We start from the raw sequence: 17554 nt of genomic DNA, 5'->3' as shown, positions 1-17554 counted from the left end.
GAGGAAAAGAAAAGGGAGAAAGAAAGAGGAAAAAACAGCGGAGAAGAGGGACGGGGATAAAGGGCAAAAAACAAAAACCAACAAAATAAGCAGACAAAAATACATATATCAATCACCTGGATCACCTGTTGAGAAAGAAAAAAGAAAACAAGCATTTAACAAGGGATAAACAACATCATGATGATCTATGGGAACATAACAGTAAATACTAAGTGTTAAACATTATTGCGCAACACGTAAGATGGACAGTGCAGTTTGCTTTGAGGCAGGGCCGTGCAGAGAGGTTTAAAGGGGCGGGTGCTCAAAGTTAAAAAGGGGCACATTGAACCAGGTTGAATAACAACAACACACATTCATCAAGAATCTAATATGGGAAGGTCAGGGCTGTGTTGATCTGAGACTGTAGACATTAAAAAGTCCATAGGAGAGATGGTAGCTGATTAAACAAGTGTCATGAGATAATAACAAAATACAAAGATTGGTGACAGCGCTTGGAACCATAAGGCAACAAAAAACTGTGAGAAATAATTTAGGCTCTGCCTGTGAATCACTCTTTGCTTCTCTTCTTCCTTCCATCCCATCATTTCATATATCACTCTCCACTTGCTGTCTATCTGAGAACAAGGCACAACTTGTTATTGCAATAAACTATAATCTAATTATCCACACCTAACAACTCTTGCACTTAATCTATAATAAAATGATGACAGAAAAATGTTATAGCACTGCCTTTAGCAGCCTCACACAGCTCCTACTGTTTCCTCCTCATGTCCTTACCAGCCATGTCTGGACAATGTTATATCATGAGTAATAATTTTAAAAAATCCATATACATAAAACACACACATGCACACACACACAGTGACATTTTAGACCTTCTTCAGAATACTGTATATACTATGAGCTACAATAATAAAGCAATGAGGAGGGGGAAGTAATAAATATGAAATAATGGCAAGGCAAGGCAAGGCAAGTTTATTTGTATAGCACAATTCAACAACAAGGTGATTCAAAGTGCTTTACAGAGACATTAGAAACAAGAACAAATAAAAAGCATGATTTAAAATTGAATAAAACAAGCAAATAAACTAACTAACTAATTAACAAACAAACAAACAACAGTATATAAAATCAAAACAGATAAAATCAGAACAGTAGATAAAATCAGTAGTTAAATGTAAGTTTTGAAATTTAAGCTTAAAGTGTGGATTTGGTGCTTTATTCAAATGCAGCTGAGAACAGGTGAGTCTTCAACCTGGATTTAAATAAACTGAGTGTTTCAGCTGATCTGAGGCTTTCTGGGAGTTTGTTCCAGATATAAGGAGCATAAAAGCTGAATGCAGCTTCTCCGTGTCTGGTTCTGACTCTGGGAACTGATAAAAGACCGGATCCAGATGACCCGAGGGATCTGGATGGTTCATACTGGGTCAGGAGGTCACTGATGTATTTTGGTCCTAAACCATTCAGAGCTTTATAGGCCAGCATCAGAACTTTAAAGTCTATCCTCTGACGGACAGGCAGCCAGTGTAAGGACCTCAGAGCTGGACTGATGTGGTCCACTTTTTTGGTCTTAGTGAGGACTCGAGCAGCAGAGTTCTGAATGAGCTGTAGTTGTCTGACTGATTTTTTAGGTAGACCTGTAAAGATGCTGTTACAGTAATCAAGCCTACTAAAGATGAATGCATGGACTAGTTTTTCCAGGTCCTGTTGAGACATCAGATCTTTTATCCTTGATATATTCTTGAGGTGATAGTAAGCTGATTTTGTTATTGTCTTAATGTGTTTTTCTAAGTTTAGGTCTGCATCCATCACTACACCCAAATTTCTCGCCTGGTTTGTGGTTTTTAGGTGTATAGATTGAAGTTCTCTGGTGAACTGTAATCGTTTTTCTTTGGCGCCAAAGACTATTACCTCAGTTTTGTTTTTGTTTAGCTGGAGAAAATTGTGGCACAACCAGTCATTGATTTCCTCAATGCATTTACCAAGAGCCTGTACAGGGCCTCGGTCTCCTGGTGACATTGTGATATATATTTGTGTGTCATCTGCATAGCTGTGATAGTTTATTTTGTTGTTGTTTATAATCTGTGCCAGTGGGAGCATGTAGATGTTAAACAGAAGGGGTCCCAAGATGGAACCTTGGGGAACTCCACATGTGATACTTGTCTGCTCAGATGTGAAGTTACCTATTGATACAAAGTATTTCCTGTTTTCTACGTATGTTTTGAACCAGTTTAGTACAGTTCCTGAAAGACCTGTCCAGTTCTCCAGTCGTTTGAGTAATATGTTGTGGTCAACTGTATCAAATGCTGCACTGAGATCCAGTAAAACTAGGACTGACATTTTTCCACTGTCTGTATTCAGACATATGTCATTAAACACTTTGGTCAGAGCGGTTTCAGTGCTGTGGTTCTGTCTAAAACCTGACTGGAAGGCATCGTAGCAATTATTCTGTTTTAAGAAGTAACTGAGCTGTTGAGAAACTGCTTTTTCAATGATCTTACTTAAAAACGGGAGATTTGAGATCGGCCTGTAGTTGTTCATTTGTGTCTTGTCAAGATTGTCCTTTTTCAGTATAGGTTTGATTACAGCAGTTTTTAGTGATTCTGGAAACACACCTGATAATAAAGAAAAGTTGACGATCTGTAACAGGTCTGACTCTAAAGTGTATTTATGATGATTCCATTTGTTTCAATATCCACTCTGTGCAGGGCAAAGCTTATTACATTTTTAAACTGTAGAGATACAATAATTTTACTGCTGTAAAATCCAAATTTTGTCTTATGTCTTACTTCTGTCGGTGCTGTGCTTTTTGGAAATCGAATTTCCCAGAGGAACCCACCCGAGGGATTAATAAAGTTCTATCTTATCTTATCTTATCTTATCTTATTTAAAATATAAATCTAATATAATCTGCTTCTTAATGTATGTTCTTTAAAATACAGCGTGTGTTTTTTAATATATTATAATTATAATAATGCATAATTATGTGGACATGCATATTAGATCGTTTTTAGTGAAAAATAATCCCTCCAGAAAGGCAGGAAAAGCCCGGAAACTTACTTTAAAACTAAATATGTTTCTAAATACTTTAAAACTAAATATGTTCCCTAAAACGGTGACAGAGCTACAGACCCATGACAGCCTTACACAGGTAGCCAGCAGCTATGACCAGCACTACTTGTGCAGTTAATAAAAGGACAGGTAATGTTTGTCGCGCTGTTGCACACACAGCACGCTCGTTTGTTTCAATTCATCAGTTGCAACAAGACAGCTTACCAACGTGTACATAATAAGCCAATACTCCTGGGTGCTATACACTACAGTGTAAGCTGTACACCTACTTACTGGTTTTGTCGCATCAGTCTGTGTCTCTGAGTTAACTTGTGTTTCTCCTACAGCTCCGGACCGCTAAAAATGCGCGTGCTCTTTGTGAGCTCGTTCCCGTCTCGTAACTAGCGCGTTCTGCCGTCAAGGGCGATCATTGGTTAAATGTGATCATGTGACTGATGCAAGCCAGATCCTTTTATTTAGCAAAACTGTGATTAATAGTTAAATATTATTGTTGAGGGGCACAGACAGGACTCCGCACGCACACACACATAAAAAAAATACTGATAATTTTTTTTAAAAAGTTGCCCTATCAAAAGGGCACCTTGGGCACCCATCAGGAAAGGGGCGGGTGCTCAAGCCCCTCTAGCCCCCCCCCCCCCCCCCCCCCTGCACGTGCCTGCTTTGAGGTAGGAGCCAAAAAGGGTGTAGTTTGTGTGTGTGAGCACCCGTGTGTACACCTGTGAGCATGAACGCGCTTGTTTTTAAAAGGTTCCTACATGTAATGATCTGCTAGAGGGTGTGGGGAGCCACAGCCCCGTCCACCAGGGCATGAAGCAGGTATGGAGGAGATCAAAACTCCAGACCAACACAAGGAGACCAAGGAAGACCAACAGAGGGGCAGTCCTCTTCACTCTCTGTTGCACAAATTTATTCGTAGGATGTTACAGCTCTAAAGGTAGGCAAGGTGCTGTTATTTTTTTTTTCTAGAACTGGATATTAAAAAACACCATGCAAAAGAAGAAGAAGAAAGAACTGGAAAGCGAACTGTCCTCCTGAACACGCTATTGTATTTTAACCATTCCACAAAGATTAAACCTGGCTAAATTATAAGGTTTGGTTACCATTTACTGTTTTGGCAACCCTAAAAACCATCTTTTATGTTCATTTACTGAAGCATAATAAATGTTTTTGTTTGTCAGATGATCGTAAATAATAATAGATTGTGAGGAATGTGTGTGAAATGCCATACTGCCTTAACTCAGGCCAGAATCCATATGTTTGTGTTCTCAATCACTCCTGAAAATTCCATTTTCTGAGCCATAAAAAAAAATTGTTGTGGGATTTTCACCTTGGACTTTGATTTTGATGCAACCCCCATAGAGTACCATTTCTAAAATAAGTCACACATTAACCTCCTTGACTGCCAGACCAATCAGCTTCAGTTATGACAGCTGTAAAGCTGCATCTTTAGGTTTTATCTTTATGAGTTTTGAAACACTGTGGTTTTCTTGCAGATTTGAAACTGTAAAAGTCATGCCTCTCTTGGAATTTTTAGCTGGGAGCATTTCAGGTAGGAAAATCCTGTTTTTAAGAGAACAACAGAAAATGTAACACAGAGCAGTAATTGTCTGATTGTGGAGAAATAAAATGTTGTTGTTGGTTGTTGTAGGTGCACTGGGAATTGCAGTAGGACATCCGTTAGACACTGTGAAGGTTGCATGACACTTTGAAACCAATAAATATGACTTAATGCACAAATTGTTTCTTATTTTTTATTTTACATCTCTTCTTACATTTGTAGGTACGTCTCCAAGCCCAGTCTGTGTATAAAGGGATATTTCACTGTGTGATTAAAACATACTCTCATGAAGGGGTGGGTACCACATTTTTCCTACATTGTTTTGCAAGAAATACTGACGTGAAGTAGTGTAATGCTCCACTGGGATAAGACAGCACTGATCCTTTATGCTTTAATCACATCAGCTCCATGGATTCTTTAAGGGCATGGCATTTCCTGTGCTGACCACTGGCATCACCAACTCCGTTGTCTTTGGCTGTTACAGTAATGCTTTAGGTTACCTCACTAAGTCTCAGCGCAGTCGAGGCAAACCGGCCTCTGCTGCACAGGTCTTCACTGCTGGCTGCTTCTCAGGCCTGGTGCAGGTAAGATCACCTGATGTTCTGTGGTTGCACATGTCACTGCCATGCAACTGTGTATGCACAAAGCTTCATCTGTTAGAGCTGCAGGAGACCACACACGTTGCAAAAATCACTGCTCACACCAACATTCTAGCTGCAAGCCACGAGATACAAACATACCTACAGAAGAATCTCAACCAAGTCCGTTTGAAGTACTTTATCAGCCATTACTGCATCAGTGTGACTGCATTAGGACAGACTTTGGCGCTCACAAGCACCTACCACCAGCTTGGGAGTATTTTCCTTTGCTGAGGCATGCGCTGTGCAGCAATTTGAAACAGTTGCAGTTGCGGTATTTGTCCACCAGGTGGCTCCAACTATTCACAAAGCACATCAATTTTGTGGAAATTCATTAAGCTATTTTCTAACTCTGTTACACAGAGAACAAAAGAAAAAACAAACAAATAGACAAAAACTGTATTAAACAATTAAAGCTGGTGCTCTTGCCAAAGTAAATGCTGAAACAACAGGATTATCACTGCTTTCACAGAAATTCAGGTTTTCTTCATGCAATGTTACATCTGACCACAAGGGGGCCTCCGAGTGTTCACTGACTGCAGCTCAGAACCAGATAAGAGATTTAAGGAAATTAAAAACCAGCTCATGTTTCATAACTGAGATTTATTTACACTGCAGATCATGACTCGGCTTTACGCTACTTTAATATTTGGGGCAATCTGTTTTCAGGTGTCGGTTTCTGCACCCATTGACCTGGTCAAGGTGCGTCTTCAGGGTCAATCGACGTCAACACGATATCGCGGACCCGTGCACTGCGTCGCTGTCATCGTGAGGGAGGAGGGGCTCAGGGGTCTGTACAGAGGAGGCCTGGCCCTCACTCTGAGGGACGTCCCCTGCTATGGGCTCTACTTCTTACCTTACGAGGTCACTCGTAAGGTTCTCACTCAAGATGGCAAAGAGCCAGGTCACAATCATAACATAATACTGGATATCATAGTGGGATAGTTTCTTGTATTCTGACAGATTTTAAAAGGACTTCATCTCACAAAAGCTGCTCAACTGGAATTAGTCATTTAAATCTTTAAGGCTTTCAGTTTGTAGCGCATGAATCCAGTAATGAGGTGAACACACATGATGAAGCTGAATATAAATATCTAGTTACTCATGAAAATTCATCTTTATTTCTTAAGTTACTTTTATGTTCAGGGATCCTGATTTTAAGGTCTCATTAAAATCTTCCCTGCACACATTAACCCACATGGATATTTTACTATATCAACCTCATATTTGGCTCTACGAGAGAGTCTGCTTTGAAAACCGTTGGCACATTTTTTGGCAAATAGTTTAATGAAAACTATTCGTTTAGAAAACTCCTCAGTATTGTCTTAGTTCTGCCTCTCTGTCCTCAGGCACCTTTGTGATATTGGTGGCAGGTGGATTCGCAGGTGTGGTGACCTGGTCCTTCGCCACGCCCATGGACGTCGTGAAAGCTCGGCTCCAGATGTCGGGGGCCGGCGGGCGGGAGTACGGCGGCGTCCTGCACTGCATGAGAGTGAGCGTGAGGGAAGAAGGAGTGAGGGTGTTTTTCAAAGGCCTCCTGCTGAACAGCCTGAGAGCATTTCCGGTCAACGCTGTCACATTCCTCAGCTACGAGAGCCTGATGAAGATTTTTTATCCACCACGAGCCAGTCACTCTTCACAGTAAAGGGATGGAGACACTGACTTCAAGGATAAAATATCTTTGAGACGATTTCAGTATAAAGAGTGTTCTCAGTTACTAAATGCTGTTTTTAAACTGCCTGTAGAATAAGTCAAAGCATCAGAAACCTGGGAACACTTTAAATTCAACCTACTGGTGAGGAAAGATTAGCTGCTGCCAGTGAGCCTCCTGCTACACGAGTATACACACTTTAGATCAAAACTGCTACAGTCAACATTTCTGCATTAACAGCATATCACAATAAAAGTGATGACTTGAAATGACTCCATAAAAAAGACCTTTTGAGTTTGTTTTTTGGGTGAGTGACAGATGTTGTATAAAACGTTGAGTCCACAAGTACAGTGCTTCAAGGATTGGCCCGAGAGCAGAAAAGGCTATGGCAAGAAAAGTAAATATTGGCGAGGAAAGATTTAATTATTACTTTAGGAGACGATGCTTTAGTGCTCTGTCAACATATTTCTCAGTGTTAAAATAACTATCAAGAAGAAATCTTGTGCACACGTGCAAAAAGTGGATACACTTTACATACCGGAAACATATCGATTGGGCAACGACCTGGAAACTCTAAGGGATTTTGTTCCAGATTGATGTGATAGCATCACGCACCTGCACATCCCTGATTTCAATCTCCCGTTTCCCCACATCTCAAAGGTGCTCTGTTGGATTGAGATCTGGTAACTATGGAGACCATTTAAGTGCAGTGAACTCATCGTGTTTAAGAAACCAGTTTGAGACTGTGATATTGCTTTATCCTGCTGGAAGCAACCATCAAAAGAAGGGTACGCTGTGGTCATAAAGGGATGGACATGGTCAGCAGTACTCAAGCTTCTGTGTTCATGCCTAATTCTGGATCTGTCATCCGAATGTTGCAGTAATCTCAGCAATGTTTTTCCAGTTTTCTAACATCCAGATTTGGTGAGCAAGTGCAAATTGTAGCCAGGAGTGGCCCCAACTATGGTCTTCTGCTTCTGTAGCCCATCTACTTCAACGTTAGACCTGTTGTGCATTCAAAGATGCTCTTCTGCATACATTGGTTTTAAATTATTAGAGTTACTGCAGCCTGCCTATCCACTCAAAGTAGTTGGGCGTTCCTAATAAAGTGGCTGGTGAGTGCATTACCATAATCAGGATACGTGTACACTGTGTGTAAATTAACAGCACATGATACTATTAAACAGGCGGCATAGTGAAAGAAAATACTTTAATCTTCTGCACAGTGTCCATCAAACATTTTTACATCCTCTGCAAAATATTTTACACCTTTGATTTGCACAGTTCCAAACACAGCTCATCATTACCTCAACACTTTGAACCTGGTCAACAGCCTGAAAAAAAAGCATCTGCATGTTGAAAATTGCCTCCTGAAGCAGCATTTCAAAGACTCAAAGTGGAAGGTTAGTATAAAAAGATCAATTCTTAACGTCTGAATGTTCAATCAGAGCCCACACGGGAGAAAAAAAAAAATGTTTTCAATGTAAAGACAAAAAGTTCAAGTCAGTTAGCTCTTGTGGTTAAACTGTGGCCACAAACATGTAAGAGAAGAAGAAAAGCTGCTTCTCGAGGCACAGCAAGAACGGTCAAACTGGAACTGAATAAGACAGACATGTCCTGGGTACGGTCAGAACGACTTTCTACATACGGGTGGAGGAACTTCCACTTTCAGGTCGGATGCTGAAATTAGAAGTAGCGAGGACAGAAGGAGGAACTGAGATTGTGTAAATTTGTAGTGACAAGCACAGGATGACTTTTGTTTTTACTGCAACTTGGGTTTTATTTTTGTTGTTTGTGGGGTTTTTAAATGCTAGAAATGCAAAATGTGGAGTAAGTTCTACAGGAAAAGATCCACAAAGAAAAACAGAACGCCTGGAAAGCATCAGCTGTTTTCCACATATGGTAAATAATTCCTTTAGTTTGAGGAACAATCAAAAGTGAGCATTTACAAGTTTCTGTCACCACATAAGAGAACCGAGTGTTTACAACTGCAGCAAGCAGAGCCGAACCAGGAAGTTTGCCATGTTTACGGCAGATGATTAGCAGGCACACAAAATATGGTGCCCACCGAAGAGGTTCCGGAAAACTACCGCAGCTGTGGTTCTTTTATTAAGTAGTGTTTCATTTATTTCAGTTTAAAATTCATTTCTGTTTAACAACTCACCAAAAATAACAAGATGCATAAACATCTGTTAACCAAGTGATCAAAGGAACATAGTTACACTCACAGTAACGCCTCAAGTGCTGATTTTACAGTTTATTTAAAAAAAAAATTAAATAAAAATACAGCTGGCGCACTGCTAGACACAAAGCTTGATAGCCACTGGCAAGAACTACAGAAATAAAACTCAAGTTGTAATAAACTGTTTTTTAAAAAGGTTATAAATGTATAAAAACAGTAGCTTGTCCATTTATTCCTTCTTTCAGTCCTCTTTTCCTGATTAGATTAACAGGGCTGCCGTCCCAGCGTGGATCAGTGGTCATGTCAGCTTTATGTGTACACAAAACAAAAAAAGTGAAAAAAGCTATAACGTTATAGAGGATGAGCATTCTCAGAATGCAATAATGTGGCATCCAAGTGTTTTACACATGGAATACTAATGTGTAAAGCAGTCTTAAGCTTTGGCTGGACAAGCCTCAAAAAAGGCCTCCTACCTCGGGCACTGGAGCCCTACACTCAGACGCTATTAAGATACATTTTACACTGGATTATACAATGAAGATTAACATTACTACAAAATTTTTAATCTTACAGTGTCCGAGCTTTGCAGTTCCCATGCGTTTAGTAGCTGCTATACCACAGATGAGAGATAAACTAGCCTGTAATGGAATGCAAATGTAGGAAAAACACCCTGAGCTTCCTTTTATTGACCAATAAAAGACAAAGAAAGGATCAAAAAGGCTTAAAGTGGTAATCCGGTCAGGTACAAAGAAATACTGGTGAGAATGTTCCACAGGATGACTGATGGCTGACTGCTCGGTCACACACCCACAGCTCATCAAGCCATCAAATGGTTTACTTTAACAGTGACACTGAAGGAACCCTGAAAGACAGAAGCTCTTGAACGGGAGTGAACTATTGATGCTTCCAGTTCATTTCAGGCAGCACTACAGCTTTAAGAGCGGGCTACTCAGTGAGACTGAGAGGCTTTGAAGTCCTGGTCGTGGAGAAGGGGTTTGTGGTTCTGCTCAGCAGCCATGGCCTGTAAGGTTGCTCTTTGGAACTGCCTGGCTTTGTTGTACAAGAAGACCCCGATGAACACGAGGACGGTCCCGGTGGCGCTGAGGATGGTTACCTGGTTGCTGAACACAATGATGCTCAGCCACACAGACAGGGCGTGCTTAACAGTACTGGCAACACTGAGGAAGAATGAGGATGATTATTACTGGGGCTAACAACAAATTCATCCAGTTTAAACTTCTTAATATGACTTTTATATGTTCATCCTTATGATCTGCATATAAATGTTAGAACGGTGAATTCTCAGATTAAACAGTCTCCAATCTTAATTTCAGCGTACATATAAGTTATCTCCATGACATATCAGACTGCTTTAAAAGCTCCTTCTCTCATTTTTTTTTCTTCTTTCGGCTCTGTGTGATGTCAAAGAAAGGAGCGATCCCTAACATGTTCTCCAAGCCTCACCAAGCTGCTGTTAGTGGGGCACAACCAATCAAAAGAAAAGGGCTAAATCAGGGGACGCCTTAGAGAGATGGAACTAAAATACCTGCACAAAGACCCGCTATAAACAGTGAAGCATATACAAAATAATCAACTCAAGCCCAAGGAAAAATATATGGAGCTGGAAATGGGCATAGTAGGCCCCCTTTAATAACTTCCAGCTATAGAATCTAAAAGGTCTATATTGGGAAATATACAGTGATATGTGCACGAGCTCATTAAGAGCATTCCCATACTGGGCACGCTCCGCCTCAGCATCTCTGCTGCTGTCTCTAGTGTTCTTGTGCAGAGCACGGTAAAGTTTAAGCATTTTGTGGTTTCACTGAAGCTATTTTGGAATCTGCAGCACACATCCCATCTGTCAGGTGGGATAGGGAGCCAAACACGCTGGACTTTGTGGATTCAGATACGCTCACTAATGGATTGGTTTGTCTATTGTAAATAGACAGCACTGAGGTGCAAATCGATGCTGTGCTGTACTGTACTAGTACAGCAGAGAACAGACTTTAGTCAGTGCCGGTGAGATGATAAGATAAGATGATACTGGTGTAACTTGAAAATCTGCAAATGCAACAAGTGGTTATCTACTAAGCTAAGCGTGGGCGGTTCAAATACATCAATTAATTAACTGTAGCAGGAACTATGGCCTCCAAGAAACTCATGGCATGCAGGATAAAGTGCTTCTGACTTTGTGTCCTACCTGAAAGTAACAGGAGAAATCCTTCCCATGAGCGCATAGGCAGTGACGCTCTGCAGGTGGAACAGGCAACCATCGAAAAGCAGCAACAGGATGATGTCCTGACTAAAGATCAAGCTCTGTCCGCTCTTCCCAACCGTGGGGATATCCTGGAAATTAAACAGAACCATCAAGAAAGTTACCCGCTTGTTTTCTTAAGCATTGTAGGGCCTAACAAGTCTGGAAATTAAGAACTTCTGTTTTGCCTCACCAAAAGGAACAGCCAGGCAGGTATGAGCATGATGACTGCTGCCGCACTGGTGTAGAACTGCAGCTCGGGAGGGCTGAAATAACACAACCAAGTTAAAAAAAAAAAAAAAAAAAAGAGCTGTGTGTTTACCCCATCAGCCTTTTACAGCTTAGAGTCAAAAAGCTGCATTAAATGCTTTCACTGAAGTCTTTTAAAGGGTTTAATTATCCATTTTGCACTTGTTTTTCTTCAGTTATGATCATGTACAATGTGCCGTTTGTCTCTATTTGTATGTATGTGCTTTTTGTACACAGGTCTCTCTTGAAAGGCAGACCTCGCTCTCAGTGAGACTACCCGTTTAAATTAAAGCATGATTTTACCTGAATTTGTATGTGTCTCCACTTAGCAGTTTTTTGGAGAATACATTCTGTAAGCTGAGATCAGAGAGACAAGAGTTAGGGCAAAGTAGGGAATACACCGCTGGTGGAAAAGCTGTGCTGTGTGCTCCAGTACCAGTCCATGATGTTGGTGGAGAGAGCAGCGGAGAAGCCGAGCATGTTGAAGCTGATCTCGGTGGCTGTGCAGAGGCCCAGGCCGGCCATGACTGGGAACAGGGACAGATTCACCCACAGCCCTGCACACAAAAGGGATAGGTGAAATGAATCCCCGTGTTTATCTAAACTAAACCAGCAACCAGAGCTGCGGCTGCCTAACTGGTCTGACTACACCCAGGCACGCCAACACCAATAAGGCGTTCACTGTTCCTTCGCATATGAAAGACACGCCCTGAAGCCAGCACAGCAACGTGAACTTTACCCGTGTACTCCCCGAGGATCAGTCTTGACATGATGACTGTGAAAATGGGCGCCGAGCTCTTCACTGTTTCAGCGAATGACACGGCAACATTCTTCAGGCTCACCAAGCCCAGAACCACTGTGGTGAACCTGCAAGTGGAGACAATGATGGCGTCTGTGCTGAACTTGCAACAACAGTCAAGAGTAATTTCTTATCAAGCTGCACTTATAAAAAAAACAAAACACAAAATTCTCAATGAGGTCTATTTTCCTTTCAAATGCATGCATTCAATCTGTTATTAATCTGCATATTTACAGGATAGCAAACAATCTCACCTCATAAGTCCAACAAACAGCATAATCATGATGAAGTTGGAGGGGTACTCGTTTCTGGACTTGTGCTGGTACAGACAGCAGGGAACAAACATCTTTAAGCAGCCTATGACTGTGGTGGAGAGCATCTGAACAGCACCTAGCAAGAAAATGGCAGTTAAAAAACACAAAAAAATACAAAGGCAGACATTAATTTTCATGAGGGAGAAAACACTTCAAAATACTGCTGTAATGAATGTTTCCTGTCTGACTATGAGGGTCCATTCATGCCAAAAATGCTGACATCAGACTGATGTGGGATAAACAGTTGTCTATTTAAACTGAACTTCAGATCACCTGATCATTTGTGTCACTGCAATTTCACTTCTGTCATCTTGTCACACTACCTTTCACTTGGCTGTGCTGTTCTGCACGTTGCTTTGGCATGTTGTAACGGCCTGTATAACAGCTCAGGCGCGGTTCATAGTTGAACAAACAAAAATGGTATGCACATGAACATACAGTTAGCACACACAGGCAGTAGCGGTTTTTGATACGGGCGACACGGGCGGTTGCCCGGGGCGGCATCGTGGTGGGGGTGGCATCACGGGCATCGGCAAAAAAAAAAAAAATTGACATCAGCCAGCGCATAGTGGGAATGGCATAGGCACCGATCGGTTTTCTACCGCCCATTTGCTGGGAGTAAGGGCGCCCTCCGTTTGCGAGGTGCGCCTGCTGCTTGCAGCACAGGGAGGAGAGGGCGGGGCGGCGGGGGATTCTCTGGCTGGCTGGAGCAGCATCTAATAACCAACTCGCAAAGTAAAACAAAATAAAAACAAACCAACAAACACGAAAACACCAGACATCATGATACAGACTTGTAATTTGCACCGATGTTTTTTCGAAATTCTATACGCGAAAAGTGAGCGCGAGAGCCCTCGGTGCGCCTGCTCGCTGCTGAAGTCAAAGTAAACTTTGTCATCTCCGCTACATACAGTCCAGTATATAGAGAGACGATACGACGAGGCTCCTGTTACAGCAGTGCAAGTAAACAAACAATATATATATATAAGAAGAGTAAAAAAATAAATATACACTTTAGGACCAGGGGTAAAGGGATCAATAACAATTTAACATTTAGAATTTAGAGTTTGATGATTTAAAGTCTCACACACAACCCCTCGAAAGGGGAGGGGCCCGGCTGCTTCCAAATAGAGCACATTTCATTCATAACGTTGTAAATCCAAGTCCATCATGTATTCATGATTTGAATCCTGGGTTGTGTGAAATGCCAGAAATAAACCCTAGACAAAGCGAATCTGTGAACTAAGGTGTAGGTTAGGTTATTAGGTTATGTTGTGGTGATTCTCGGGTTGGGGGATGGGTGTTCATACTGGAGTGCAAAATTAGGGAGTGCTCGCCCAGGGCGCCAAACAGGCTAGGACCGCCACTGCACACAGGTCCTCATTACTGGTAAATTAAAATCTCCTTGAATGCACCAAACCACCTACCCACAGCTGCACTGGTAGTTTTACAATCTAAAACAATAAGTATTGTCTCAGCAAGCCGTTCTTGAGTTTTATGTGAAAGTTGCCCTTCATCAATCTGAATCACAATGGCTTTTCATTAATCTTAAGATTCATGACTGAGGTGCACTTTTCTTATCTTGTGATTATTGCAGTTAATCAGTGTTAGAAGCAGCAGAATGATTTTACTACTTCTTACCGAGCATGCTGGGCTCTCCTTCCAGCAGCGACAGTATATATTTGTTCAGAAACAGGGTGCAGAAGCTGAAGAAGTACCAGAGACCCAGATAGGTCATGGAGCGCCAGTTGGACACCCCGGACTCTGCCTCGATCACCGTAGTCTCCGTTACCGTGATCTTCAGCACCTGCTCCCCCGGGAGGCTCTCACTGCGGGTCAGCACCACTCGCTCCTGGCGGCTACGTAACGGCGACAAGAGGCACCAGAGTGGCTGCTTGCTGCCCGGCATTATTCCTGCTGCCTGAGGGCCCCCCGCGGGCCCCACCAAAAGGGGGACTCTTAATGTGGCTCAGTTTTTTAGGGTTTGTTTGCTTGTTTGTTTTTTGGTTCTTAGTCCATCCTCTGAAATGTCCAGCAAGCTACCTCTCAGTCTTGCTGTGACTATTGGAAATCACTTCCTGTTTTGGTGTTTCCTTACTAGTCCTCTGCTGCAGATACTGGGGGGGGGGAAAAAGGAAAGATCACAGGGAAGGGAAAAAATCTTTAAATAAATCACCCTGCTCTGTAATGCTGTGCCCTACTTTAAAAACCAAACAAAGCACATTTATCCCACACTGCTCCAGTAGTTTACATAGAAACACAAGTGCACAGTGAAATTACTTCATAAACTGTTCAACACGGTAAGCTGTGTTATGTTATATAAAGGCAATTCACTGCATATAACGCGTATCTACTGTATCCTCCGTTGATGAAAACATGAATATAATCAGCTTGTTATGTTATTAATTTTTGCACGACTAACCTTCAGCGTTAAAGTCCTGCAAGTGAAAGGAGCAGCTGTACATGTGGCTAGGACTAGGACGGAGGACAGACGGTGAATGAAACCAGATCAAAGTTCACTTAAACCGATGATAACACTGACTTACAGCGAGGCTTCAAGGACCGCCAACGACACACAAACAAGGTTGACACGTACAAGGTTGGGGGTGGCTACTAGCTTCTTCCCGCAGAAACTCGCAGTGACGAGATAAAACTACTCAAAAATATCACGTCACGAATCATGTTACATTTGACAAATACTGAGAAGACAGTGGTTCAGCGAGGCAACGGACTTATCACAGGAGGAAGTTTAGGTTAGCTAGCAGCCGTTGCTGGTTGTTGTTGCTGCTGCACTGAATATAACAAGGCGGGCGTCACCCACAGAGCACGCTGCGCTCTCATCCACACCGGACAACACCCACATCGCAACACCCTTCCCGCTGTTAAAGAGAATTTACCTTTGTTTCTAGGTTACATACAGTTGTGCACCTGGCTTCGAAACATGGTTGCTAACAATGCGCATGCGTCAAGTAACATCGAAAGAGCCACAGATCAGAAGTTTCAAAATAAAATCTCCAGCGGCGAATGCAGCGGTCTTCCAGAGGGTCAGGAGTTCAAGTTTGTCTCATTATAAATATCTCTCTAAACGTCTTTTTCAAACTTATTTATAGTCTTTAAAAAATCCTGGCTTTTTCTGGAGAAAAAATTAATTAATTAATTAAATTGTGCTTTTAATTTCATACTGCCATCAGCGTGTTTCCGGTGGGGCTCACGTCACACTTGACACTTGTCAAAACATTATACATTCTCTCAGCTTTCCGTCGGCACAAGAGGAATGACTTCTGCAACAGCACACGTGGTGAAGTTTGTAAAATGTTGAGAACAACATATTTTTTAATCTAATTTCATTGGTGACTATTAATACAGACGTATTAATAACCAAATAAACAATAAGCAAATAACGCCTAGCACTGTTACCAAGATGGCTCGGGATGGACAATAAAGACAGAGAAATCGGCATATTTAGAAATAAACAGTGTGTAGGAAACAAACGTGTGGTGTCAACATAAAGAAATTTCCATATAAAGAGGTAAAATATCAAGTCACATTTGACCCTGACCTCTCATTCAAGCTCAAATAAGGTCAAACATTCATAAAATGCCTTTTATCTTTAAAACTGTACTTGAAATTCTGCTGCCTTTGATTTTAATGACAACATTATATTTGACATCCAAATATCATGTTACATTTGACCGCTCACCTTTATATTACACATCTGCCTTTCTTTCAAGTTCAAACCAAAATGTGTTTTACCTTTGAAGGAATTATTCCCAAGAAAAATAATGAGCTGCCCAGTTAGTTAAAAATATACTGTAGTATAACATTACACAATAAGATATTTATTTCCATTTATTTACAAATCAATATCTATTGCCCATTACCTACTCCTCCATAATGTCTGTAATCAAAGTAAACATCTGTCATGCTACTGTAAAGTAAATACTGCACAGAGAGTGAGCTCCATTAGCGGATGTTTGTGCTCTCAAAGTGCTTTTTGTCATGAATGGATTCTTATATATGGTGTTTACAGCTTTAATATCAGACCTGGAGATGACTTCAACTACTTACCGTAATTAATGGATATCAGCATATCACATAAGTAGATTTATATTTTAACACACGTGGCTGTGGTAAGATCAGTAGTACTCTAGCCCAGTGGCATGTGTAGTTTTCATAGTTTTTGTGGTTTTGGTGGTTTTTAGCTTAGAACTGAATGAGCTGATGGGTTGGAGCTGACAAACAGGATATGGTAACCAACATGAAACCATGAACCCCACCTTGTTCATTCAAACAGTCCAGGTTGTTGGTGATGTAAAAGTGAGGGAAACCTTTTCTTGCACACACTAGGCCACTCCAGTGAATCATGAGTTAGAGGTCGTAGTATCTTGCTGGATGTGCTTACCAGTTCATCATTACTTTAAGAACTGACGATCAGTCAGTCCAGAAAATTACTAAAACTTTGAATGTGTCCCCAAGTGCAGTCAACCATCAAGCCCTACAATGAAACTGGCTCACATGAGGACTGCCCCAGGAAAGGAAGACCAAGAGTCACCTCCGCTGCTGAGGATAAATTCATCTGAGTCACCAGCCTTAGAAAAATCGCATGTTAACAGCACCTCAGATTTAGAGCCCAGATAAATGCCACACATAGTCAGAGTAGAGACACATCTCTACATCCACTGTTCAGAGGAGACTGCACGAATCAGGCCTTTATGGTCAAATACCTGCTAAGAAACCACTACTAATTCCCTTTCATGCTCCTGCACTAATTGAAGGGTGTTTCTCACAAAGTGCAAGGCAATATGTCTGTGAAGGTCCTCAGTCATTCAGGTCACTG

General features: G+C 41.5%; 2 protein-coding genes across 3 annotated transcripts; one reads left to right on the top strand and one right to left on the bottom strand.

Moving 5' to 3' along the window:
* The first annotated feature begins 3776 nt into the window (after positions 1-3776).
* slc25a45 (solute carrier family 25 member 45) lies at positions 3777-7189 on the top strand. The gene is made up of 7 exons (XM_085344523.1): positions 3777-4006; positions 4566-4621; positions 4721-4764; positions 4853-4924; positions 5035-5214; positions 5938-6172; positions 6618-7189. Exons 2-7 carry the CDS (start codon positions 4585-4587, stop codon positions 6911-6913), a joined length of 864 nt encoding a protein of 287 aa, XP_085200649.1. The 5' UTR covers positions 3777-4006; positions 4566-4584; the 3' UTR covers positions 6914-7189.
* A 2144-nt stretch (positions 7190-9333) lies between these two features.
* LOC146610615 (solute carrier family 35 member E2A) lies at positions 9334-15674 on the bottom strand. Of its 2 annotated transcripts, none has more exons than XM_085344658.1 (9): positions 15615-15674; positions 14359-14834; positions 12658-12793; positions 12344-12471; positions 12041-12161; positions 11908-11961; positions 11549-11621; positions 11302-11447; positions 9334-10279 (listed from the first exon to the last, which is right to left on the bottom strand). In XM_085344658.1, the coding sequence occupies exons 2-9, from the start codon at positions 14624-14626 to the stop codon at positions 10051-10053; spliced, it is 1155 nt and encodes a 384-aa protein (XP_085200784.1). In that variant the 5' UTR covers positions 14627-14834; positions 15615-15674; the 3' UTR covers positions 9334-10050. The 2 variants fall into 2 exon arrangements, with proteins under 2 accessions (XP_085200784.1, XP_085200785.1); XM_085344659.1 differs by lacking the exon at positions 15615-15674 and adding an exon at positions 15140-15385.
* Positions 15675-17554: the final 1880 nt, after the last annotated feature.

Source organism: Diplotaxodon limnothrissa, linkage group LG20 (assembly GCF_057381915.1).
Source record: "Diplotaxodon limnothrissa isolate DT_005_m linkage group LG20, D_limnothrissa_male_GT1.1, whole genome shotgun sequence".
NCBI classification, from domain to species: Eukaryota; Metazoa; Chordata; class Actinopteri; order Cichliformes; family Cichlidae; genus Diplotaxodon; species Diplotaxodon limnothrissa.
Note: the sequence above shows the minus strand (reverse complement) of the source record. Positions and strands in the feature narration are given on the sequence as shown.